General features: G+C 45.2%; 1 protein-coding gene across 1 annotated transcript in view; it reads left to right on the top strand.

Annotated features, from left to right (window-relative positions):
- The first annotated feature begins 2,765 nt into the window (after window positions 1-2,765).
- LOC126335793 (uncharacterized) overlaps window positions 2,766-27,801 on the top strand; it is a 69,390-nt gene continuing 44,354 nt past the window's right edge. The window contains exons 1-2 of the mRNA XM_049999257.1: window positions 2,766-2,822; window positions 9,590-9,834. Of these exons, the coding sequence (XP_049855214.1) occupies window positions 2,766-2,822; window positions 9,590-9,834 (302 nt within the window). The remainder of the gene's footprint in view (window positions 2,823-9,589; window positions 9,835-27,801) is intronic.

Here is a 27,801-nt window from a genome sequence, read left to right as displayed (position 1 = left end):
AAAGAATAATTTTTTATTCATAACTGTTCCTCAGGTCACTTATAATATCGAAGAAATAGCAGGAAGTCAGAGAATAATTTTGGTGAAATAAAACCTGTCCCTCTCGATTGTGCTAGTTGTTTCCCCGCTACATTTTTTATGGAAGAATTTTTTTAATTATTTTTCCCAGAGTCTACTGTGCCCAAGTATACAGAGAATTCAACTTTATTCACCATTTAAAAAAAAAAAAAAAAAAAAAAGGTGTTCAGGAAGGAAAGGGTTAAGGCGACTATTATTTACGCGCGAATTTCATTTAAACGAGTTGAAGATGACTGAAATAAATAAGAACACGAGAACAATTATGAGTGCATATATTATATTATGGACCGTCGAATAGCTGGAATCGGTAACTGGAAGCAACCTATGTAGGAGGTCATTTCTAATTACCGATTCCAATATCACTGTTTGTTGCGCAAAAATCTTATAACATATCAGAAATGTGCTTAAAAATGATCTTGTTAGTGAACTACACAATACAACTAGACTTTCAAAAAACGAAAATCTTTACACACATTACTGCACACGCAAAGAAATAAAACACAAAAATGACCAAACCTTGTAACCGATAACTGAACTACATGAAAGTCACACCAGCTACAGTAGCTCCAAGTAACACTCAGTAAAATCGATAGACCAGGAGTGACAGTAAAAATAAGAGAACTGTAGCAGAAACATCGAAAAGAAAAGCATGAAAATGACTACATAAAAAGAAACTTCCCGCATATGAACTTCCAAAGGAGTCAAAGATCGAGGCTGACAAGAACAAAATAAGGACATAACGAGAAATAATAATGTTAGAAGGTCAAACTGTAACGGAAGAAGCAAAATTCAGAATAACTAATGAAAAAATGATAAGAAACACAAACTGCCAGGCACGAATGAGGTACCACCCAAATCGGTTCTTCCCTACCACCCGCCCTCAATCGGACGCAAAATTTTAAAATAATAATAAAAAAATGAAACTACGAGCCAATCACATAAACCCTCTGGCAAAGACACAGCAGTGCCCCTCGGCCCACAATTGTAACCAGAAAATATTAAAACGACAGAAAAACCTCCTCCAATTGAAACAAAAAAGTAGCATTCGCACAATACAGTAACATAAAAAAATGCAACGTAAAACAAGAAAAAAGTATCAAACCCATCAACACGTAACTAACAATGAACCCTCTGCCAGGCACTTAAATGTGATTTGCAGAGTATCCATGTAGATGTAGATGAACAAAACGAGGCTTGTACATTTTGCTGACTACTTTCATAAATAAACAATAACCTTTAGGAATACTCTTCCTCCAACGGTATTCATCTAAATGACCTTGGACTACAGATTTTACAGCCCCCCCAATACCCCTCGATAGCATTAGTACATGCCCCCGTCTTGTAATCTTTAAAATGAATATTGTGATTCACGAGCAAATGATGATAACCCCTTGTACGAAGCAAACCCATCCGACATGACTACAGAACCTTCTTACACATATTCTTCTGTTAAAAATGTCAAGACTTCCTTTGTCCAATTTGATACAACACTAAATATAACATCAGCACAATATACTCCAGAGACTACTACTCCAAAAACCCAAAGCCCAACAACCTCGTGCCCCTTTTCGTACTTTCTCTTTCCAAATGGGACTCATCTACTTCAACTGTAACCCTTGGCTCCCCCCAATGACCTCCCATACTTTATAAATTTTCCGAAGACTTCTCTACAAAGCGAGAACCATTCGACTACAGTGTCACACGAAACCCATGCGTCGTGCATGACAGGTTTGCAAGAATATTCATGCCAAAAATAGTAGGTTAGCATGACAATTACTTCCAAATTCAGCCTCGATGTTTAGAATCACGTTTCTCTGCGAATGGATCTCCATATGTTATTTTTTCTGCACCTCCACATGTATCCGTCGGAAGTTCGTGATAACGCAACCTTCGTCAAAACCATATAATTTCCACAGACAATTCAAAGGCAAAATTCAGCCATGACGCCTGATGATTGCAAAAATTTTCTAGTTGATTTACGGTCACACATTTACTGAAGCAGAATTTTCGCAGTAAAAACAGCTGACTCAACCATAGCCAACAGCGTGAAGACTTTATAAATCACGACTACTTTCATTAACAAAAGACGCCTAAAACAAATTACGAGATGAAAATAAAACAATGTACATCGAATTTTTAACATACGCGCGTAATGTGGATATCCAGAGAAATCATTTAACGTTCATCGACAGCAATCTGCGGCACAAACAAAATAACATCACACATTACGTCATTGGTCAAAGCCCACGGGTGGTGTCGGACACTAGAATTGACCCTATCACATCTACCGATTTCCGCCGCATTCGAATAATTTCTTCGTGGCGCGTCGTTCTTTTTTTATGATCGAGAGTGTATATTGTGAAAAGTCATGGTCCTGTAACTCTTCCTGGGGCACGGCCGAAGTTATTTTAACGTCTGAAGCCTTCTCTCGGTTCAGAATAACACTTTGTGTTCTGTGCACAGTCCAGGCTGCTAGCGGTCAGACTAAGTAAGACGTGTAGGTTGTTTCACACAGATGTTCCGGAGACGCATCACTGTCGACGTTTCCTTCATAAATCTGTAACGAGATGTAGTCCCACCGCTCTACGCCTCGACCTACGACACGATAATAGCGGTTTCGCCGCGAGTTCGTTGCTAGGCGACCGCGCGGAGGCCGGCCTGCGAGCGGGCGGCTGCAGCGGTCCGCCATGGAGGAGGAGCCCAGCGCGCCGCAGCAGCTCGCGGCCATCGAGGCGCTGCCACAGGTGACGGCTGCAAGCACTCATTCATTCTCTCAGTCGCTCACTCGTGTTCCGCCAGTCCCGTTACAAGGACAGCGTTCACGGATATGGAGCGAGTCACGTTATACATCGCCTGACAAAAAAGCGTAGCGCCCATAAGGCACGGTCGCGCGGTTGCGGACTGACCGCCTAGAACCGCTCGGCCACCGCGGCCGGCTGCTGTTACCAGACCACGCAGAGTACACAAGAGGCACAGACGGCATCAGGTATTGAGTGACCGCTTTGAAGGGCAGGAAGATGCTGCGTACTCGAGTGAGACGCGTTACGAGCGCCAGACAGAATTTGAAAGGGGTCTCGTTGTGGGTCTACATTTGGTTGGCTGTCCGCCCCGATAGCTGAGTGGCCAGAGTGACGGATTGCCGTCCTACGGGCCCGAGTTCGATTCCCAGCTGGGTCGGAGATTTTCTGCGCTCAGGGACTGGGTGTTGTGTTGTCTTCATCATCATTTCATCCCCATCCGGCGCGCAGGTCGCCCAATGTGGCGTCGAATGTAATGAGACCTGCACCAAGGCGGCCGATGACGCCAAACGCTTATTTCATTTCCATTTGGTTGGCTGGTCGAATCGTGCAGTATCCAGATTTGGGGGCTTTAGAACGCAACAGTAGCCCGTTGTTGGACTGCATGGCAACGTAAGGACAGGATCTGCTCGACAATGTCTCACTACCGCCAGGGAGGACTGTAACAGACTCGTGCCTGCCATGCGAGAACAAGTGACGGACGCCTGCAACATTCTGTGTTATCCCGCACCATTGGGCCTCGTGGGGTAGCCGCACGGTCTAAGGAGCCTTGCGCAGCTCCCCCCTTCGGAGGTTCCAGTCCTCCCTCGGGAGCGTGTGTTGCCCTTAGCGTAAGTTAGATTAAGTAGTGTGTAAGCCTACGGACCGATGACCTCAGCAGTTTGGTTCCATAGGAACTTACCACCACCCTGCCATTGGTCCGCGACTAACAACAGTTGGACTGGGGAATTCACTCCCACGTGTAGAGTGCACAAATGTTTGCATTTGGAGTGGTGCATCTATCAGGAAGCACCGACTGCTGATAAATGGTGTGTGAACAACATTGTGTGTACAACAATGAATCACTGTTCTACAATTCGCCGGATGACCATCGTCGGCGAGTAAAATGGCAACCATGGGAGAGGTCCTATTCTTCCAATGTTTTGGAGAGACGCAGCACTCTTGCTCCTGGCGTCTTAATGTGTGAAGCCATCAACTGTGACTTAAGGTCACGGCTGGTAATGACTGAGGCAAGTCTGTCGGCATAACCGTACGTCAATGACATCCTGCGGCCTCGTGTGTTACCTGTCATGCGACAGTATCGTAATGCCATTTTTCTGTAGGACAATGCTCGTGTTTCTATGAAGTGTCTGCGAGAAAGGGAGATATTCCCAAGGCCAGCAAGATCCCCATAACAGTGACCCGTAGAACGTATGTGCGACGAGCTCCGACCGTAACTTCGTCACAGTGTCGGTACCCAGGATACCAGTTACCACTTAAAAAGCTCTGGGACAGTTTGCCTGAGCCGGACGCTGTGGCCGAGCGGTTCTAGGCGCTTCAGTCCGGAACCGCGCGGCTGCTACGGTCACAGGCTCGAATCCTGTCTCGGTCATGGATGTGTGTGGTGTCCTTAGGTTAGTTAGGTTTAAGTAGTTCTAAGTTCTAGGGGACTGATGACTTCACATGTTAAGTCCCATAGTGCTCAGAGCCATTTTTGAGTTTGCCTGAGACAATACAATGGCTTTACCCTTTCCAACAGTCAGTGCATACATCAAGACCAGAGGGGTGCAACGTAGACTGATAAATGAGCTCATATTGTCAAGTTCTTTGTAAATTACACTTGATTTCGGGATGGCAGAAATAGAATGACATACCCTCTCAAATAGTCAAGTTTCACTTTGTTTTCACCTCCACTTTTGGGCGCTTCACCTTTTTTGTCAGACAGTGTACATTGACAAGTAGGAGCAATCACTACTGACTACTTCTGTAAAGTGTGCTAACATCAAATTAGTGACTTGCTTCAATCAATGTAAACTCATACTTATGGTAATTAATTCTAGATTACTGGACATATGCATGTTGGGAGAAAAACAGTTACTTCGAAAGAGCCACGTCTCCATCTTTTATGCTACTCAACTACCATAATTATTTAATATCTCGACGAAAACATTGTAATGTTATAATATTAGCTCGCTGTACAGGGTGTCCCAGGAGGAATTGTCAGTATTCAGGGATACGACAGCAGATGCTCATCTGAAGCAAAAAACTGCGTGGACGTAAGCCTCATACCGAATGGTTTCCGTGATAGAACACATTTGATGTACATTTGTTTGTGGGCTAGTGACGCTCGCGCATATGTATTACCATCCCAGCCTCTTCGACGTCTTAATCTAGCGCAACGTACCTCACTGCTTTCAACCTTTTAGCTGGGAAACGTCTTTCTGCCATTAAACCAGCCCTTGAACGCGCGGCTGTCAGCGGTGCGTTGTGAGTGAAGTAGTACGGGGCTGTCAAAGAGTAGCATCGGTTAACTGGTGTCTACAACGCGCTCGCTGAAGTACCACACATCTATACCAGTGAAGCATATGCGGATATAGTGTACGGTTACGGCTTCTGAGATGGTAGGGCTCCTGCCGCTGTCGAAGAGACAGCGGTCCATTGGTTTAAGAGAAGATGTGGAACATACAGATATAATTACATACACATACGTATATACACTGGTGCCTAAAATTAAAGCAACAAACGGAAATTTTGCAAGGTTACGTTTAATAGTTTGTAGCTCCGGCAATCGCCACACAAGCGTTGTATTGCGTTGTTTTGTTTTGTCAGACGACAGGCGCCAGATAGTCAGTGTTTTGTTCTTAGTTACACCTAGTTACTCAGGTAAACATGTCTGGCGCAAGGCTTACATTCGATGAAAGGAAGTCAATTTTGAAGTGGTATTTTAAGTACATAACATCAATGAGGTTCATATGAATGGTGAAATGAGTATCAAACAGAGCCACCGACACGTTTAACGACTCGTCGCATTCGAGACAAATTTGAAGCCGAAGGCTGTGTTAAAGATGTAAACAAACAACTATCTGGACGACCTGTAACAGTAACAAGTCCATCTAACGCCCGTCGTGTGTTACAACAATTCACTCGCTCACCACAGAAGTCTGTGAGACAGTGTGCACGTGAAACTGGAGTGAGTCGCTCAAGTGTTCGACGAATTTTGAAGACAGCAAAGTGGAAGTGCTACATCCAACGATTGCTACACGCAATGAACGAGGACGACCCAGATTGTAGAATGGAGTACTGCGAGTGGTTTACTAACATGGTGCGCAACTATGAAGAGTTTGCAGATATGATTGTGGGTCTGATGAGGCACAGTTCAAACTCAATGGTACAGTAAATCGTCACAATTGCATCTACTGGGCCGCCGAAAATCCGAACATCCATGTAGACAAAGCCGTGAATTTTCCAGGAGGAGATGTGTGGTGTGGGTTGTCTTACCGGGGCTTGATTGGGCCATTCTTCTTTGACGGCACCGTTACTGGTGAATTGTACCTTCACAAGCGTCAGCAGTCCATTTTACCTGCCACCCGAGACTTGCATGGAGACAGAAGAGTTTACTTTTAACAAGATGGTGCCACAGTCGACTACCAAAATCGTGTTAGGGCGTATCTCGACGAAAATCTACCAGGAAGATGGATAGGCCGTAGAGGTGCTCTGGAGTATCCACTACGTTCCCCAGACCTAACTCCTCTGGACTTTTACCTGTGGGGAACACTAAAGGACGTCGTTTATCGACATTGGATGAACTTCGAGAATCGTACATTCATGTGCAAATATCCAACTGAACACGGTGCAGTCAGTAGTTCGTGCTGCAGTTCGGCGGCATCGTTTGTGTGTGGATGTTACTGGTGGCCACTTGGAACACCTACAGTGATATCTTTGAGTTGGACTTCAAGCTACACTTTCACCAAAAATGAGACAACTCCGCAAGTTATGGACTTTTAAACACTGGATACATTTATTTGGACCGCTCTGTATATTCACATATATATTTAAATACATAGAGACATACATATGTACATGTTGTTGTTATTGTGGTCTTCAGTCCTGAGACTTGTTTCATGCAGCTTTCCATGCTACTCTATCCTGTACAAGCTTCTTCATCTCCCAGAACCTACTGCAGCCTACATCCTTCTGAATCTGCTTAGTGTATTCATTTCTTGGTCTCCCTTTACGATTTTTACCCACCACGCTGCCCTCCAGTACTAAATCGGAGATCCCTTGATGCCTCAGAACATGTCCTACCAATCGATCCCTTCTTCTAGTCAAGTTGTGCCACAAATTTCTCTTCTCTCCAATTGTGTTCAATACCTCCTCATTAGTTATGTGATCTACCCATCTAATCTTCAGTATTCTTCTGCAGCACCGCATTTCGAAAGCTTCTATTCTCTTCCTATCTAAACTGTTTATCGTCCATGTTTCACTTCCATACAGGGCTACACTCCATACAAATACTTTCAGAAACGACTTCCTACCACTTAAATCAATACTCGATGTTAACAAATTTCTCTTCTTCAGAAACGCTTTCCTTGCCATTGCCAGTCTACATTTTATATCCTCTCTACTTCGACCATCATCAGTTATTTTACTTCCTAAATAGCAAAACTCCTTTACTACTTTAAGTGTCTCATTTCCTAATCTAATTCCCTCAGCATCACCCGATTTAATTTGACTACATTCCATTATCCTCGTTTTGCTTTTGTTAATGTTCATCTTATATCCTCCTTTCAAGACACTGTCCATTCCGTTCAACTGCTCTTGCAAGTCCTTTGCTGCCTCTGAGAGAATTAAAATGTCATCGGCGAACCTCAAAGTTTTTATTTCTTCTCCATGCATTTTAATGCCTACTCTAAACTTTTCTTTTGTTTCCTTTACTGCTTGCTCAATATACAGATTGAATAGCAACGGGGAGAGGCTACAACCCTGTCTCAGTCCCTTTCACTGCTTCCCTTTCATGCCCCTCAACTCTTATAACTGCCATCTGGTTTCTGTACAAATTGTCAATAGCCTTTCACTCCCTGTATATGTACATACATCTAGTCTTGTATTTGTATGGATTTAAAAAAGTCGTCATTCTTGTGTACTGTTGTGGTGTTTTTGATAAAAATTTATTTGTCTGCTTACATGGGTGTACTGCTCAGACACTGCCATGTCAACCGTCACTTGCTGTGACGTCATTTTAGTTTGGTGTGGAACTGCGGCTTGTCGGTCGTAGCGACTGTCCCCAGGTGTAGAGCTTCGGTTGACGGCCCACGAGGCTGGAATGAGTTGGCGCCGTGTGCTCATGGAGGTAGAATAAGGGGAGATGGCGCTACAGACTTGCGCTGTACGTTGTTTTGAAGCCAGTGGGCAGGGCCTGCCGCCATCTTAGATCCCCCAAAACATTAGCAGACAAGTGTTAAAAATTGCTTCTTGTTGTTATTTCTGTCGCGTGCACGCGATATCTGTTTTATGTAGGAAATGTTACACTGTTTTAGCGAAAAACACAGCATACGGAACGCAACTTCAAACGTTTTCTGGTCTTAAATGTGTATTCAGACGAAAATATGACGCTTCTGGCCTCAGTACTGTAATGCCTTTTTGTTTATACACTTCGAATAATCGATAACAGAAGTATGTTGTATGAAAAGCGTGCTTTCGTAATCCATTTCTATTCACTTTCATTGTGTTTGCGTAGATAATTGATAAAGCCAGAACTCCAAAAGCAATGATTGATAGGTTAGCGGCACTGATTTTTATTCGTTACATTTTCAAGTCAAATGTAAATTTTAAATGTTCAAGTTTAGCAAGAAACTTACCTGATTTCCTTTGGTATCCCATAGATGTATGCAGGGATAATATAAACAAGCCAGGTGTCACGTCAACAAAGTGAAAGATTCTTTAAATTACGAAGGAAAAGAAGTGAATTTAAGATTGTCAGACCCATTGTAGTTTAGACATCTGCTTTGTTTTTAAATTGTACCTAGCAAGTGACATTCAGTGTGGCAAATAACAACAATTTACAGGGTAACACGACAACACAGTGATTAATGTAATGATCTAAATAGCCTTTACTTAGATAAGGAACTTTGCTCTAACAAATATGTAACCCTTTAAGTACTCATAATTTAGCCACTGTAACAGGTGTTCCACGCATTTTACTGAAGATTTAATAACTGCACGTAGTTACCTTACTTTTACACTAAATTATTGCTTTTTAAAACATTAGTCCCCATTTCCAGGATATTTCTTGCCGGGATGTTTTAGTTACTTGTGAATAACCACAAGAGCTCTTCGCATTGGATTGATAGGACATCTGAAGTCAAATAACAGAAATGAAACCATACTGTAAAACTTTAGAGTGCATCAGAATTTCAAGTATATACTCGTACAAGAAAATAGCGCTTAAATAAGTCCACTTACGAATGAAATGTGATTTGTTTAAAATTTATACTATAATCAGAATGATTAGTACACCCGTAAGCGACGGAATCAAGCATTTTTTATCAAAACACTTCACGACTACACGGAATCGAACCACCGGAGGCGAATGTTTTGGGGTAGCGCACGTGGCGGATCTTCACTTGGATCGGCTTCAAGTTTGTGACGTCATGACAACTCCTCTTATTTTTACCTGCACGGGTGTGCCGCAGCCGCTGCTGGCGCTGATCCTGGAGCAGCTGCCGGCGGCCGAGCTGAGCCGCTGCGGCGCGGTGTCGGCGGCGTTCCGGCGCGCGGCGGCGGCGGCGCTGCGGGCGCGGCTGGGCCGGCTGTGCCGCACCGTCCGACTCGAGATGTCGTTGCTGGAGCGGCGCGCGGCGCAGGCGGCTTTGGCCGGCGGGCGCGAGGCGGGCCGCGGCCTGCTGCACGTGCAGCGCCGGCACTCCGTGCTGCGCCTGCTGCTCGCCGTCATCAGGGTCATCCGCGCCTGCTGCTGGAGGTACGCCCCGACCTAGCTCTGAGGCGTGCGTCCGCTAGCAGTAAACGTCCGCAAGTACAATATCTGCTCACATCTACATCCATACCCCGCAAGCCACCTGACGGTGTGTGGCGGAGTGTACCCTGAGTACCTCTATCGGTTCTCCCTTCTATTCCAGTCTCGTATTGTTCGTGGAAAGAAGGATTGTCGGTATGCTTCTGTGTGGGCTCTAATCTCTCTGATTTTATCCTCACGGTCTCTTCGCGAAGTATACGTAGGACGGAGCAATATACTGCTTGACTCTTCGGTGAAGATATGTTCTCGAAACTTCAACAAAAGCCCGTACCGAGCTACTGAGCGTCTCTCGCAGAGAGTTCCGCTGGAGTTTATCTATCATCCCCGTAACGCTTTCGCGATTACTAAATGATCCTGTAACGAAGCGCGCTGCTCTCCGTTGGATCCTCTCTATCTCTTCTATCAACCCTATCTGGTACGGATCCCACACTGCTGAGCATTATTCAAGTAGCGAGCGAACAAGCGTACTGTAACCTACTTCCTTTGTTTTCGGATTGCATTTCCTTAGGATTCTTCCACTGAATCTGTCTGGCATCTGCTTTACCGACGATCAACTTTATATGATCATTCCATTTTAAATCACTCCTAATGCGTACTCCCAGATAATTTATGGAATTAACTGCTTCCAGTTGCTGACCTGCTATTTTGTACCTAAATGATAAGGAATCTATCTTTCTGTGTATTCGCAGCACATCACTTTTGTCTACATTGAGATTCAATTGTCATTTCCTGCACCATGCCTCAATTCGCTGCAGATCCTCCGGCATTTTAGTACAATTTTCTATTGTTACAACCTCTCGATACACCACAGCATCATCTGCAAAAAGCCTCAGTGAACTTCCGATGTCATGGACAAGGTCATTTATGTATATTGTGAATAGCGACGGTCTTATGACACTCCCCTCCGGCACACCTGAAATCACTCTTACTTCCGAAGACTTCTCTCCATTGAGAATGACATGCTGCGTTCTGTTATCTAGGAACTCCTCAATCAAATCACACAGTTGGTCTGATAGTCCGTATGCTCTTACTTTGTTCATTAAACGACTGTGGGGAACTGTATCGAACGCGTTGCGGAAGTCAAGAAACACGGCATCTACCTGTGAACGCGTGTCTATGGCCCTCTGAGTCTCGTGGACGAGTAGCGCGAGCTGGATTTCACACGACCGTCTTTTTCGAAACCCATACTGATTTCTACAGAGTAGATTTCTAGTCTCCAGAAAAGTCATTATGTTGGAACATAATACGTGTTCCAAAATTCTACAACTGATCGACGTTAGAGATATAGGTCTATAGTTCTGCACATCTGTTCGACGTCCCTTCTTGAAAACGGGGATGACCTGTGCCCTTTTCCAATCCTTTGGAACGCTACGCTCTTCTAGAGACCTACGGTACACCGCTGCAAGAAGGGGTGCAGGTTCCTTCGCGTACTCTGTGTAAAATCGAACTGGTATCCCATCAGGTCCAGCGGCCTTTCCTCTTTTAAGATATTTTAATTGTTTCTCTATCCCTCGGACATAATCATCAGTTGTCTCCACCCTTTGCTTGCTTGGAGTCTTGGTTCAAATGGCTCTAACAAGGGATCCTCCCCATCGCACCCCCCTCAGATTTGGTTATGAGTTGGCACTGAACGCAGATAAATCGAAAAAACAGGAAGAAGTTGTGTGGAAGTATGGAAAAAATAAGCAAAATATACAAACAAAGCAGTCCATGCGCAAGATAGGCAACTTCTAGGAGAATGAATGTTCAGGAGCGCCGTGGTCCCGTGGTTAGCGTGAGCAGCTGCGAAACGGGAGGTCCTTGGTTCAAGTGTTCTCTCGAGGGAAGAGTTTAATTTTCAGACAATTATTATCTGTCACTTCGTTCATTGACGTCTCTGTTCACTGTAATAAGTTTAGTGTCTGTGTTTTGCGACCGCACCGGAAAACCGTGCGATTAGTAGACGAAAGGACGTGCCTCTCCAATGGGAACCGAAAACATTTTATCGCAAGGTCACAGGTCAACCAATTTCTCCACAGGAAAACGCGTCTGATATATTCTATACGACACTGGTGACGGCGTGTGCGTCACATGACAGGAATATGTTGCCGACCCACCTAACTTGTACACATGGCGAATGGGTAAAAAGATTCTTCTACCTAGCCCGATTTAGGTTTTCTTGTGGATGTGATAGTCACTCCCAAAAAAGTGATCGCATCGAACGGACGGACGGACAGAAAATAATTGTCTGAAATTAAAAAAAATAAACTTTTCACTGGGGGGAAGACTTGAACCAAGGACCTCTCGTTCCGCAGATGCCCACCCTAACTACGGGACCAAGGCGCTCCTGGACTCACATTATCCTTGATGTTACCTATCTTGCGCATGGACTACTCAGTTTGTATATTTTGCTTATTTTTGCATAGTTCCACGCAACTTCTTCTTGTTTTCTCGATTTATCTGTGTTCAGTTTTTTAAGGCCTATCCACTGTGGCAACTTAAACTAAATCTGAGGGGGGTGGGATGGGGAGGTTCCCTTGTAAGCGCTATGGGGCTTAACATCTGAGGTCATCAGTGCCCTAGACTTAGAACTACTTAAACCTAACTAACCTAAGGACATCACACACATCAGTGCCCGAGGGAGGATTCGAACCTGCGACCGTAGCAGACGCGCGGTTCCGGACTGAAGCGCCTAGAACAGCTCGGTCGCAGCGGCCGCCCGCGTTGGACTCTGCTGTGGACAATTTCAGTAAGGTGACTGAATGTCTATGGAGGAGTGGCAGCCCAGTCTTCATAAAGAGCCCAATTTGGAGGAGGTACTGTTATTGGACTATCCGGTCGGGAGCGAAATCGACGGTCGAACTCATCCCAAAGATGATCCATTGGGTTGAGGTCGGAACTCTGTACACGCCATTCCATTTCAGGAGTGTTATCCTCCACAGACCATTGCCTCAAAGATGGTGCTTTATGACAGGGTGCGCTGTCATACTGCTGTAGTCATAATTTCCGAACTGTTTCTCTGCTGCACGCAGTACACAGTGCTATAAAATGGGTTCGTACCCTTTTGCAAACAGCATTTTGTTAAGATCGCTAAGGGGACCACACCTTAACCACGAAAAACTCCCCCGGTATCTGTGGAAATGAGGCGGCCGATATAGCTGCCAAGGCTGCAGTCTCTCTTCTTCAGCCAGCTATTCGCATGATTCCCTTTGCCGATCTACGGAGTGTTTTATGACGTCGTGTTGCTCTTTTATGGCACGCACATTGGTCGACACTTCCCAATAATAAATTGCGGTACGTGAAAGCTCTTCCCTGCGCTTGGACCTCTTCCTCCCGAACTCGCCGTCGGGAGGAGGTAATTTTAACTAGACTCCGTATAGGGCACTGTCTTTTTAGCCATCGACATCTTTTTAGTGGCGATCCTCCCCCACTCTGTCCCCACTGCTCTCAACCGTGGACGGTGAGACACCTTTTATTGAGTCCCCCTATTTTACTCCGTTACGCGTCCGTCTACAGCTGTCGCATGATATATCTTTTATTTTAGCAGATGATACGCGCTCAGCCGATCGCGTCCTCGAGTTTGTTAGTGCCAGTGAGATGACGTCAGTCATTTGAAGCTCTTTTTGGGGACAAAGAACTCCCCTTCTACAGTGGTTTTTTAAGCTTTCCTTCTGTTTGTTGCTTCCCCAATTTTTTGAGTTTCGCTCCCATTGCTGCCGGTTTCCAGTTTCGTTTTTTTACCCTTTTCCTAAGTCACAGACCGGGCGCTAATGACCGTAGCAGTTTTGCGCCCTAAAACCATAACAAAAAAAAACATGCCGTAACACCACTTCATCCATACTTGACTGTTGGCACTACGCATATTGGCAGCTAAATTTCCACAGGTGTTCCCCAAACACAAACCGATCCATCGGACTGCCACGGCGTACGGCGAGATTCGTCATTCCAAATCACTCGTTTCCAGTCATCCTATGTCCAATGCCGTCGCTCTTTACACTGCCTCTAGCGTCGCTTAGTACTCACTACAGAAACACGTGGCTTAAGAGAGGTTGCTCGGCCACTGTGCAGCATTCCTTATAACTCCCTAAGCACAGTCATTTGATCTTGCTGGATCGCCGGTAGCATTTCTTCCACGCATTTCATCTGACTTTTTACAACTACCCTCTGAATGTTCTACGGTCCCTGTCCATCAGCACATGAGATATTCTTGTACTCGGTTTAGTTGTGATTCACCCTTTTCGTTTCCACTTCACAGTCATATCACCAACAGTCGACTTGGGCAACTTCAGAAAGCTTGAAATGTCCACGATGGATTTGTTACGCAGATGTCATCCAGTGACTCATTCACATTCAAAGTCACTGTGCTCTCCTGGCCGACTTATTCTGCGAAATTAGAATTTCTTTAAAGCCTTCAGTTGCTGACGGGCGTTGATATATATCAACGGGGACAGGTGAAAATATGTGCCCCGACTGGGACTCGAACCCGGCATCTCCTGCTTACATGGCAGACTCTCTATCCATCTTTTTTTTTTTTTTTACTTTTTTCCCCAGAGGGAATCTGATTTCAATTCAGACGCCTTTACCACTTTTTTTGCTAGTTTTTTTTCTTTATTAAAACAACCATATACACTCCTGGAAATTGAAACAAGAACACCGTGAATTCATTGTCCCAGGAAGGGCAAACTTTATTGACACATTCCTGGGGTCAGATACATCACATGATCACACTGACAGAATCACAGGCACATAGACACAGGCAACAGAGCATGCACAATTCGTAGAGATGCTGGATGTAGTCCTGTGGAACGGCTTGCCATGCCATTTCCACCTGGCGTCTCAGTTGGACCAGCGTTCGTGCTGGACGTGCAGACCGCGTGAGACGACGCTTCATCCAGTCGCAAACATGCTCAATGGGGGACAGATCCGGAGATCTTGCTGGCCAGGGTAGTTGACTTACACCTTCTAGAGCACGTTTGGTGGCACGGGATACATGCGGACCTGCATTGTCCTGTTGGAACAGCAAGTTCCCTTGCCGGTCTAGGAATGGTAGAACGATGGGTTCGATTACGGTTTGGATGTACCGTGCACTATTCAGTGTCCCCTCGACGATCACCAGAGGTGTACGGCCAGTGTAGGAGATCGCTCCCCACACCATGATGCCGGGTGTTGGTCCTGTGTGCCTCGGTCGTATGCAGTCCTGATTGTGGCGCTCACCTGCACGGCGCCAAACACGCATACGACCATCATTGGCACCAAGGCAGAAGCGACTCTCATCGCTGAAGACGACACGTCTCCATTCGTCACTCCATTCACGCCTGTCGCGACACCACTGGAGGCGGGCTGCACGATGTTGGGGCGTGAGCGGAAGACGGCCTAACGGTGTGCGGGACCGTAGCCCAGTAGCCCAGCTTCATGGAGACGGTTGCGAATGGTCCTCGCCGATACCCCAGGAGCAACAGTGTCCCTAATTTGCTGGGAAGTGGCGGTGCGGTCCCCTACGGCACTGCGTAGGATCCTACGGTCTTGGCGTGCATCCGTGCGTCGCTGCGGTCCGGTCCCAGGTCGACGGGCACGTGCACCTTCCGCCGACCACTGGCGACAACATAGATGTAGTGTGGAGACCTCACGCCCCACGTGTTGAGCAATTCGGCGGTACGTCCACCCGGCCTCCCGAATGCCCACTATACGCCCTCGCTCAAAGTCCGTCAACTGCACATACGGTTCACGTCCACGCTGTCGCGGCATGCTACCAGTTTTAAAGACTGCGATGGAGCTCCGTATGCCACGGCAAACTGGCTGACACTGACGGCGGCGGTGCACAAATGCTGCGCAGCTAGCGCCATTCGACGGCCAACACCGCGGTTCCTGGTGTGTCCGCTGTGCCTTGCGTGTGATCATTGCTTGTACAGCCCTCTCGCAGTGTCCGGAGCAAGTATGGTGGGTCTGACACACCGGTGTTAATGTGTTCTTTTTCCATTTCCAGGAGTATATGTACATAAGCACAAAAACTAATATTGAAGTGCTGGAACTGATTCAACACGAATTGTATGTTACAATAGACTGAAGAATACATTTCAATATAGTGCCATTTGTAAGCTTACAAAATAGAACATGATAGTAAACTGAAAATAGCCTCTTTAGTCCAGTCATTGACGTAGAACCGAAACGCAAACATATATATAATTGATTGTCTTAACTGGAATGACAGTTCTGTCATTTGATTCATAACCGTCCAAAGCTCAAAGTCATTTGGAGCACACAAACGGATAACAAGAGATGCACAGGAACATAAATTAATGAAAACGTCATAATGAAGTTTGTAACACCAATGAGAAGTCGGGAGTAGTCCTAGGATCTGGTATAACCCCTTATTCGTTGTGTATTTTGTTCGCTACATAGTCTTGCATGTGATTTGTGTGCTTACCGGCATCGAGAATTACCCTACGCCTTGTTTTTCAAAAATTATGTCTAACATGTTAGCAAACATCTTCCTGAAATTTGGGCAACGTTTCATCTTCCAGCGTGCTGTTCTCATGTAAGCCTCGAAACTAATGAGATTATCTTCACTATTGTGGATGATGATATATGTCATAAACTGTCCTAACATCCACATCACGGTGTTGTTCTTGGTGGCGGGAAAATGTTTCGTGTCCGGCCAGAGCAGGATGTCGGTGCAGTGGCTGGCTGGGCTGCTGCGGGTAATCAGGCCCAGTCTCTGCTGCACCCATTTCCAGTTATTGAGATGACCGCCACAAGTGAAGCGACGGCGTAAGGTGTCGACTAAACCACAGCGGACGCATTTATCACTGTCACTTAAACCGATTCTATGCAACCTTTCATTAGTGGGTATAACATCGTTTACCACTCTATACCACGTGGACGCCACTTCAGCAGTGTGGACAGTTAAACTTACGTTGTCCCAAACTGCCTTCCAATGAACACTCGGGTATTTAAGTTCAATGGGAGTCCGGACTATAGGAGATGTCCATCTTTTTAATAACAGGCGCGTCGTCGGTAAATCCAGCGTTAAATAATGTCCATCAATATAACTTACTCCAAGAAAAAACTGCTTGACATGTCGTAATTTTTAATGTATTTTACCTACATCAATGGGTGGATGCATATCGGTGGGTTGTAAGGTTCGGAAGAGCCAACTGGTTACGCTGAGAGGTTCCTTGTCCAACAAATGGGTGATTCGTTTAATATATAAAGCAGTACACTTTCGGTTAATGTCAGGCATGTTTAGTCCGCCGGCCTGTCTGGAAGACGTCAGCGTGGCGTATTTCACTTTGAATAGATGCCCTTGCCAGATAAATCTATTAGAGAGTTTCATCACGTGTTTGGCCTGCATCTTGGGGACTGGAAATAGTTGGGAACGCTTTACTGAATATATAACTGCTGAGGAGTCGTATGCGTTGGAGTATGTTTACGGACCGCCAATTGGTTTCATAGATGGCACCTTGCATTTTATTGGTGACCTGCTTCCAATTTTTTGCATTCATTTTTAGCGGGCATTTGTCTATAATCATCCCCAGAGTGGTGTGGGTTTCGACACGCTTCGCCCAAAGTATATTTACTGCGTCGAATCCTCGAATGTTGACAAAGGTGCATTTACCGGCGTTGATTTTAGCACCGGAAGCACGACAGTACTCGTCTACCGCGGTCTTGAGGGTTGATACGTCTCCGTCGTTGCGCAATAACACTCCGACGTCGTCGGCGTAAGCACGAACCACGAAGGACGTCCCGGCGATCGAAAGGCCTGCAAGTTTGTCATGAATAGAGAGTAAGAGCGGCTCGAGCGACAAAACAAATAAGATCATGGAGAGAGGGCTCCCCTGCGGTACTCCTCTTTGGACCTCGATGGGTTGAGTTAGCTGTCCATTTACGCTGATTCTGGTTGTAATGCCCGTGACGAAATGTTGCACGACATTTATAACCCGTTGCTCGAAACCACAACGCTGCAGTAGCTGTAGGAGGTACTCGTGGCGGACGCGATCAAAAGCCTTGCAAAGGTCGATAAACAGCAATGCGAGATTCACGTTAGTGACTGACGCTATGGCTATTACATCTCTATATTCCGAAAGGGGCGTCATAATAGTGCGACCAGGGATGCATGATTGATGGCTGTGAATCACTTGCTTCATTAACGGAGACAATCTGCTGTTGAGTGCTCTGGCGAAGGTTTTGTAATCAAATCCATCTGAGCCACCGAGGGCACAGGTGATAGTGTGGCTGCAGACATCTCGCGCATGCCTCCCGCGAGACCCACATTCTCACCTCGTATGTCCACACACTACATTCGTAGTGTCCCACCCCAACACACTCATTACTCGTGGAAGATATTCTTACCAAGTCCCGTAAGAGTTCGGGAAAATGTGTGCATCCGTACAGAAGAAGAAGGTCATGGCCAGTATTGCTAGAACTATGTACTTATATGGATATAGTGTCTGTTCTTTCGGACATGTCCGAAGAAACAGACACCACATCCATATAAGTATATAGACTTATTCTGCAGTCTGCTTCTCCGATGACAAGACAGTACTCCCCGCTCGTTTTACTCAGCGAGGTGGCGCACACTGGACTCGCACTGGGGAGGACGACAGTTCAAATCCCCGTCTGGCCATCCAGATTTAGGTTTATGTGATTTCCCTGAATCACTTAACGTAAATGGTGCGATGGCTTCCTTGTAAGGGTATGACGACTTCCTTTCCCATCCTTCTTTATCCTACCTTGTGATCTGTCTCCAATGATCTTCTTGTCGATGGGATGATCAATATATTAACCTTCTTTCCCCCTTCTTTTATACTACCGGATCCGCTTCTCGTGACATCTAGAAGTCAAGTCCGTATTATGTACGAATGGCCAGATACCTCTTTGTAGTGTACTTGCTGAGGAGCTTATAGTCCAATAAAAGCTTCCGACAAGTAGGTTGGGCAATTTAGTATTGAGAAACTTTCTACAACTTCTTTCTCAAGTGTTTCCACTACAGTCGCAGCGCAAGGCACGCAAGTGGCGAATTTACAGCGTCGTTCTTAAGAAATAGAGAAGTTGGTACCGTTGATGCATCATTATTATCAAATGAAAATATTGAAAAAAAAAACAGAAGTTAAGGAGAAATAAGTATTTAAGTGAAGAAACTTATGAAGAGGCCTGCATATAAAATTTTTCAAGATATACTTTATTAGTTTCTTACCCACACAGAGACGTAAATTGTGTTTCTTTTTTCTTTTTTTGCGTGTTCAAATCGTTTGGTCAATTTTAATTTCAGTATCTCGCTGTAAATACTTGCAGAAAAGTTTCCGTTAGACTTCCGGCGTGGGATACGCAAGTGTTGTCTCAAAATCTGTCGCAGTGTTTTACAGTGCATCACCTATTCTTCGTGTCGCTAAATCACTGCACTTTCTGAATTAACAGTCGCGTTGTTTCATTGGTCCACACGTATATGTCACTTTACCACACTGATAATTTCATACAGGTATTGAAAATACAAAACTTCCGCAGATCTGAGAAAAGTTTCTAGCAATCGCCAAGTTTGACAGGTAATTCCACCAATATGTAAAAAACTGCTCCCACTAACTCGCGGCAGCTGCTTCTGAAAGTCCACTTTCTGGGAATGTTTCCACATTTCAGATTTTGCAGAAGTAGTTTTTACAAGTGACTTTCAGTTGTTCACATGCTAGAGGACATACCTGTACGTTTTAAAGTACAGGGTCGCATTGTTCAGTGCAACTTGACATTGTCACCACGACCGGAATTCTATTACCGACTATTCGCCAGCGGTCTGGACAGGCACAGGTAAGCGATTCGTATCTTGGAGGGATCACAGATTGTTACCGTCTTTCCCACGATGCTTACAGTTTTAACAACAGTAACAAAATAAATAAGGGGCATGTGGTCACCACACCGCCGTCCAGCCAGTTGTCAGTTTCCGAGACCGAAGCCGGTACTTCTAAATTAATTTGCCAACAGCGCTTGGTAGCCTGGACGATCACCCATCCAAGTGCTAGCCAAGCCCGAGAGCGCTTAACTTCAGTGATCTGGCGGAAAGCAGTGTTGCCACTGGAACAAGGCCGTTGACAGAAATATAAATATAATGTTTTAATATGCAAATCAAGTGTTTAATTACTATCAGATTTGTACCACCAGTCGCCGCCAGCCACTACGATTGAAGAACTTTGCTATAGAGGTGATGTAGCACTGATTGACGTCATCAAAGCTCAGTTCGACTCGTTGCTCAGAGCCGTCGCTGCTGGCAGAGGAGGCAGCTCTGTGTACTATCTTCCATAATGTGTTTACCCCACCCCCAATCAACTACAAATTTAGTCATGTATTTTTCCATCTATATTGCATACGCCCAATAAGTAAAATCTCTTCCTTTTGAGACGTTCCTCTCGTCGTCCTTCGGAGCCTCCATAACGTCGCACGAAGTCACCCTCGTGGCCGCAGTATCATCCCACAGTACTCCTGGCGATGTGCAGTGCGCGAGGCGAAATACGCGACGCACTGCTGTGTGCATTTAACTGGAAACGTCTACTGACGGACCCTGATTATTTGTCTACACTGCCTACATTCCCAATTCAATATAAATGAGTGTCGCCAGTCTTGCTTTAACTCACGAGACAGGGTTAAACTTCATCACTAAAAGTCAGTATTTAAAAGCCAACTATGAGGGGCAGTCAAATAAAAATGCAGCAGCCATCACGACGAACTCACGGAATGGTTCCATTCCAAAGTAATCGCCACATGCGTTAAGACTTTTATCACAGTGGGAGACGAGACGTCTACTTCCTGTTTCGTAGAACGCGTCAGCCGTTGACTGATACACAATTGCACCCACTCTTGCTCTTCCTTGTCCTACTGAAACCGACGTCCACGCATGACTTTCTTTAAATCAGACTGTCAAAGCTTCGCGCTACTCTGAGTATGTTGCAGTGTTTCCCAACCAAACAGCTGAAACATAACCTTCGTCCGATTGGTAGTATCATTGAGCGCTTATTGAGGAACGAGATCATTCCGTTCTACAGCATTCCGACGGACCTAGGACAAATGGCAAAGCCAACAGTGGGAACATCCCACATCTTCCCGGCCAGAGAAATCCAAAGACGTTCACGCAAGTTTCATAAATCTCATGATGAACCTCTTCTTCTACTGCAGGGGAGTTCTGCTCCTCGAGTTACACGAGCGTGGAACCAAAATCAGTGCGTAATGTTATGAACACATTTTGTAGAAATTGTGATGCGCCATAAAGTCGAAACGTCCATAAATACTGTCGGATGGAATCATCCTGTTGCACTATAACGGACGGCCCGACACTGAAAATCGGACGAAGGCTATCCTTTAGCGATTTGGTTGGGAAACACCTTCCTACAGCTCGGATCTTACACAGTGTGTTTTTCATATCCTTGGGAACCCGAAGAAAAGTATGCGTGGACGTCGGTTTCAGTCGGACTAGAAAGCGCAAGAGTGGGTGCGGTTGTGGATCCGTCAACAGACGCGCGTTCTACGAAACAGGAATTGACAGTCTTGTCTCTCAGTGGGACAAATGTCTTAACACGTGTGGTGATTACTTTTGCATGGAACCATTCCATGGTCCCGTTGTGTTGGGTGTTAGACTTTTATTTGACGGACCCTCACACTTCCAGGAAAGATTCTGGCATCCGACCACTGCATTTCAATATGTTCCCCGTTAACAGTTCAGTACACCGCCTTCAACAGGCTATTACCAACTGTCACTGACAACTACCATAACGACAAAACACATAAACAGCTCGAAGTCAAATAGGGAAAACATCACTCAAAAAATCACGTTGAAATTTGCGAGGAAAGAAATGAAATTTATTTGTATCATTTAAGCCTAGACAAGACCATCAGTTATATCAAAACACCTACAACTAACTAATGTCTCCACGCTGGGATCTTACACCTCTGTTAAAAAAAAAAAAAAAAAAAAAAAAAAAAAAGTCCTTAAACCGCAATACTCGCCGAGAGAAACAGGAAAGCGCTGAGTAGGATTTCACGCCCACACCCAGGTACACACATCCACTTCTCTCAGTCTTCCACACTGCCTAAGTAGGTTGACTGCACAAAAGGACTCCTTACTCTGGGTTTGTGACATGCACAATATAAAACACCGCCTCTGTATGATGACTATGTCGACAGGGAGTACTCAGTGAATTATACCTAAAATTACACAATGTTGGGCAATATGTTGCCACTGGATTGTGAGAGAGAGGTGGCAAATAGACTTGGGAACAGAGAATATACCTCGTAGCGTCCCTGGTGACATGGCATTACATCAGCTACATTAGCAGACCGCCATTGGTCGACCCCAGAGGCAACATACACACATAAAAAAAGTTTTGCATCACCTCGGTTCCGAGAGTTCCGGAACCTGTACGAAAATTGGAATAGAGATCGACTTAAACATCATTTCCGCCTTTTTTATTGCTCATGAAAACTACACATTACATGTTGTAACTCGATACAGCGAGACCTTCAGAGGTGGTGGTCCAGACTGCTGCACACACCGGTACCTCTAATACCAGTAGCACGTCCTCTTGCGTTGATGCATGCCTGCATCCACAAGTTCATCAAGGCATATTGTCCCACTCCTCAATGGAGATTCGAGTAGATCCCTCAGTATGGTTGGTGGGTCACGTCGTCCATAAATAGCCCTTTTTAATCTATCCCAGGCATGTTCGATAGGGTTGATGTCTGGAGAACATGCTGGCCACTCTAGTCCAGCGATGCCGTTATCCTGAAGGAAGTCATTCACAAGATGTGCACGATGGAGGCGCGAATTGTCGTCCTTGAAGACGAATGCCTCCCCAATATGCTGTCGATATGGTTGCACTAATGGTCAGAGGATGATATCCACGTGTCATACAGCCATTATGGCGCCTTCCATGACCACCAGCAGTGTACATTGTCCCCACATAATGCCACCCCAAAACAGCAGGGAACCTCCACCTTGCTGCACTCGCTAGACAGTGTGTCTAAGACGGTTGTCTGGTTGAAGGTACATGCAACCTTCATCAGTGAAGAGAACTTGATGCCAATCCTGAGCGGTCCATTTGGCATGTTGTTGAGCCCATCTGTACAGCACTGCATGGTGTCGTGGTTGCAAAGATGGACCTCGCCATGGACGTCGGGAGTGAAGTTGCGCATCATGCAGCCTATTGTACACAGTTTGAGTCGTAACACGACGTCCTTTAGCTGCACGAAAAGCATTATTCAACATGGTGGCGTTGCTGTCAGGGTTCCTCCGAGTCTTAACCCATAGGTAGCAGTCTTCCACTGCAGTCATCCACTGCAGTAGTAGCTTGAGAGAGGCATGACACCGACTGTTCCTGTCTCTCTATATTTCCTCCATGACCGAACAACATAGGTTAGATTCACTCCAAGATGCCTAGGCACTTCCCTTGTTGAGAGCCCTTCCTGGCACAAAGTAACAGTGTGGACGTGATCGAACCGCGGTATTGACCGTCTAGGCATGGTTGCACTACAGACAACACGAGCCATGTACCTTCTTCCTGGTGGAATGACTGGAAATAGTCGGCTGTCGGACCCCCTCCGTCTAATAAGCTCTGCGCATGGTTGTTTACATCTTTGGGTGGGTTTAGTGACATCTCTGAACAGTCAATGGGACTATCTCTGTGATACAATATCCACAGTCAACGTCTGTCTTCAGAAGTTCTGGGATGGGGGGTGATGTACAACTTTCTTTCATGTGCGTATATATAGGCAACAAAATGGAGGGCTCTGATTGGCCTAAAACACAAGGATGTACTTTCCTACTCTGCATCAAGGTAACAAAGCGGAAGTCAGGAAGAGATGGCAGAGGTGAATGGTTGCATGTCGGGCATAGAGCGTACCACTCAACACGATAGGATAAGCCTTATTAGATAAATTGTGGCACTATTTAGAGTTTGTTAAATGTAACTGTCATTTTTTGGCGCGATATGTGAGTGTAGGACCATTGTAATCTGCATATGGCCTAGATAGATGATGTTTTGTAAACCACCACAAAGGAAATTACTAGAGTTGAAAATGCTAGCCCAACCAAAAATATTATTCGGCCACAAACTCCTATCAGAGTTTGTGTCATTCTACACCGTTACAACAATATCCAGATTCTGAGTTCAACCAATCCACGACCAATGCTTCTACTGGTGTTTCAGGTACCTACAGCGAGATATAGCAGAAGTGGGTATCTCAATCAGGAACCTCGCCGAGTTCAGACAATCAGTCACCAATATGTTCCGTTAACAGAAAGGTTAGTGTTCAATCCGCCACAGAGCCGGCCGATGTGGCCGAGCGGATCTAGGCGCTACAGTCTGGAACCACGTGACCGCTACAGTTGCAGGTTCGAATGCTGTCTCAGGCATGGATGTGTGTGATGTCCTTAGGTTAGTTAGGTTTAAGTAGTTCTAAGTTCTAGGGGACTGATGACCTCACATGTTAAGTCGTAAGTCCCATAGTGCTCAGAGCCATTTGAACCATTTGAATCAATCCGCCACAGAGAGCATGTCATTCCTTCACTGCACGACAGCAGCCGGCCTACTCCTTGCTGTCGCGAGTTCCTACAACTCCAGGAAATTATTTCATATGCATGCCTTTTTAGGCAATCGGTGGCAAAACGTAGGCATTCTCATTGGCCACTTCCTGCTCCAGATAACACAACTTCAGTAAGCTGCTGCCTCCCAGCTTGGAAATACCAACCCTTAAGAGGATATTACTCTCCGTGTAACCCTGCCATGTGGGCTCTGGCCATAACTCATTTAAGGGGATTGGGGAAAGACCAGACTATCATCTCCAGGGTGAGGAAAGACCCGCTCCCCTGAGTCCAGCCAAGTGAAGTGGTTAAAATCCCATAAGGTTTCGACCTAGCACTCCTTGGCCATTGTCAAGTAGAATGACTGCTGATGGGTACTGGTATGCCTTTATGTACTATAGCTGTCGGGTGTGCCGTCACTGGGTGCTTATGGCATCGCCATATACTGGTATATGTTGACTCTGCTTGTGATGCAACGGCTTCAACCGCCCGATCGCTGGATCCCACGCCACACTGAGCTGCAGGCTGCTTCTCTATTAAGGGTGTTTTCACAGATTTTTATTTTGACAGCGTCTTTAATTACACAGTCCCAGAAGCCTTTACTATGAGCCGTGAAAGAGCATTCATCATATTTGATCCGGTGAGAATTTTCTAGAGCAAGCTCGGCCAAAGTGATTTTTTCGGGGAAGTGTAAGCGTTGAAACCTCTTACGTGTTGTTCTACAATGTGCACTGGCCACTCACACATATTAACCAACACGACTCCTCTCGATCTCTCTACTTCCAGAATATACGAGACTCTCAACTTATTTAGCTTTGATGTATTCAGAGTCCATTGTAATCAAAGTGATCACAGAATAAATCTCTCTCCGCGGCCCATACAGCACTAGGCACACAGTATATCAAAACAACAGTTCGGAGAAAGAGAGCCCTTTCTTGTCTGCAAATTGTATATATCGAGCTACCTCTCGCCTCTGTAAAAGCAGTGCCTCCCTCCTAAATTTGATTCTGCCAACCAAACTGCTACATGCAGGAATTTGTATCTCCCTCTCTTAAAACGTTACTTTCAGTCGTTCTATCCGCTAACTTCACCTCCATAAAGAAATGACGTAAAGGATGCATTCCCCCTTCCCATGAAATTTTCAGGATGTTTCGCCAATGAGAGAGCATACCATGAGAGGCCTAGGCCTTTATTAGGATTCATATATATTTTTATATATCATGCACTGTTCACGTGAGTGTCACGTGCAGTTTCGATTACATATTTCCTTCTGTGCCTCTGAAAATGCGGCCCATCCAATTAGTGTGAGCTGCGCAGTCGCCCCTCCCTTGGGACACCCGAGGCAGTAAACGCGCCACTGGCTCCCTACGGCGAAACGAGCTACGCGACTCTGTCGACACCCGCACTGCGTCCCTTGCAGCCGTGATGCTTATGAGCTCTTCGACATGGGTCTCCGAAGTGGATTTTAACGAAAAATGTTGGATCGTGCAGCATTACCTCCTCTCTGTTCCAGGTCTGTGTTACTACCGAAATGTATGTACATGCTAATGGGAAATAGAATACTTAGTATTGTATTCAGATCAATGAAGTACACGTTCATTATCATTTGATACGCAAATCAAGTCTGTTATGCCCAGGGTATGGCGTGTAACGTATCATTCGAATCGTCTCATCTAGAAGATGCCGACGGAAGGTGGTAGAATGGACTCTGGCCTTATCTGCAGCTCATGGAAGACAGTAAAACTGGACTGCTGTCTTACGAGGTTTGCTATAGATGCTGTGGCCAAGGCATCCTTTTCGTTTTCAGTATATGAGGACGTGAGGAAGGGCAATGCATCGTCTTTTTCACTTCACAGTGAACTGGATTTTGATATTAATATTGTTGATATGTCCCAAGAATTAGTGTAGTTGTTGACATCCATGGGGCCAAATGAACTTGTCGTCAAAATACCGAAAGAAACAACTAGACCGTAATCGGGCTGTGTGTAAGGCAATATCATCGAAATTCTCGGTTTGCACCACTGGAGCTAACAGGCTTTACATCGAAACACCATCTGTCTGATCGTAAGGCTGATCATTGTAGAAAAAAAAAATGATGACGTAAGAGTGTGAAAAAATGTCTAATCCGTGTAGCTTTCAAAACCTGGGTTATTAGGTGTCAGGAGTGATTGACACATTCGTAAACAGCAGCTACGTGTAATGTCATCGTCACTAAGGCGAGGAAGATCAACTCAGCTGATACAATCGCCTGAGTTGTTAATAAGATGTTCACAGTAGCTCAAAGAGGGAGGAGGGTGGCCAAGTATTCTTACACAGGAAATAATGTTAGAATTTGATATCGTTCTTGGTGTTGCAATTTTAGTGCCCATCAGTGTGAAGCCCCTTTTACACGATCGTCTTTCTTGTCTCAACTGACTACTTGAGACAAGGGAGCCTCTGGTGTTTTGATCCAGTACTGTGTCTCGTCTATTTCGGGTGGTGATTTCCTTTTCCACGTCAGCACCAAAACGTCGTGTTTTGAGAGCTGTCTGTTGTGCAGTTTGCCATCTGAACTGTGGTTGTGACAGACTGCCCTTGTACGAAAAAAAATCGAAATATAATAACGAAATGAGGGAGCAAATAATGTTAATAGAGTTTATTAATGATGAAAGCACAATTCATAGCGGAAGTTCTTGTCAAAGTTTATGTGGTGGATCCTTTACACTCTTGAGAACTGAATGAATAGGAAAAGTGTAATCCAAACATTTCAGAACATATGCATTTATTTGTTTGATTACATATATGCTTCAAACACTTAAAACAGTACCTGGAACGCAGTAAACAGCGCCTTTTTATTGCTTTATCCCTTGTGTATTCCTTGCTGAATGCCAAACCATATCGGAAATTATTTTTCTCGTCAAATAATTCTGACTTTCCCACTGTTGAAATAAGTTTCATTAAAACACATGTATCTGTTTACATTCTTAGTTATGCGTGGTGGAAGCCTTTCTCTGTAAACTTAAGTACCATTTGCTATTAGAGGTTTCATCTCTCCTTAGAAACACACTAGTAGGAGAAAAGATGAATATTTTGTGTAACTTTTCAGTGTGTCAGGAAGACAAAGCAAACTATACAGAAGAGATTAAGAAGAAACGAAAGCACGAAATCCATATCTATAACGGAATTGGCTCGGCCAGAAATGGTTGACTTTCGATGTTGGCAGACTACGGCAAGAAAGGAAGAATGAATTGATTGTTGGTGTTAATAACTATCATCCTCTTTTACCTCCTCTGCATTACTGCAGATAACGTGTCACTGAGCACATTTGTTCTGTGCATGCAGTACACGTGAGGTGCCTAGTTGGTCCCACTGCACTGTGTGAAATACGAAGGTTCTGTTAT

This window comes from Schistocerca gregaria, chromosome 2 (assembly GCF_023897955.1).
Source record: "Schistocerca gregaria isolate iqSchGreg1 chromosome 2, iqSchGreg1.2, whole genome shotgun sequence".
NCBI classification, from domain to species: Eukaryota; Metazoa; Arthropoda; class Insecta; order Orthoptera; family Acrididae; genus Schistocerca; species Schistocerca gregaria.
Note: the sequence above shows the minus strand (reverse complement) of the source record. Positions and strands in the feature narration are given on the sequence as shown.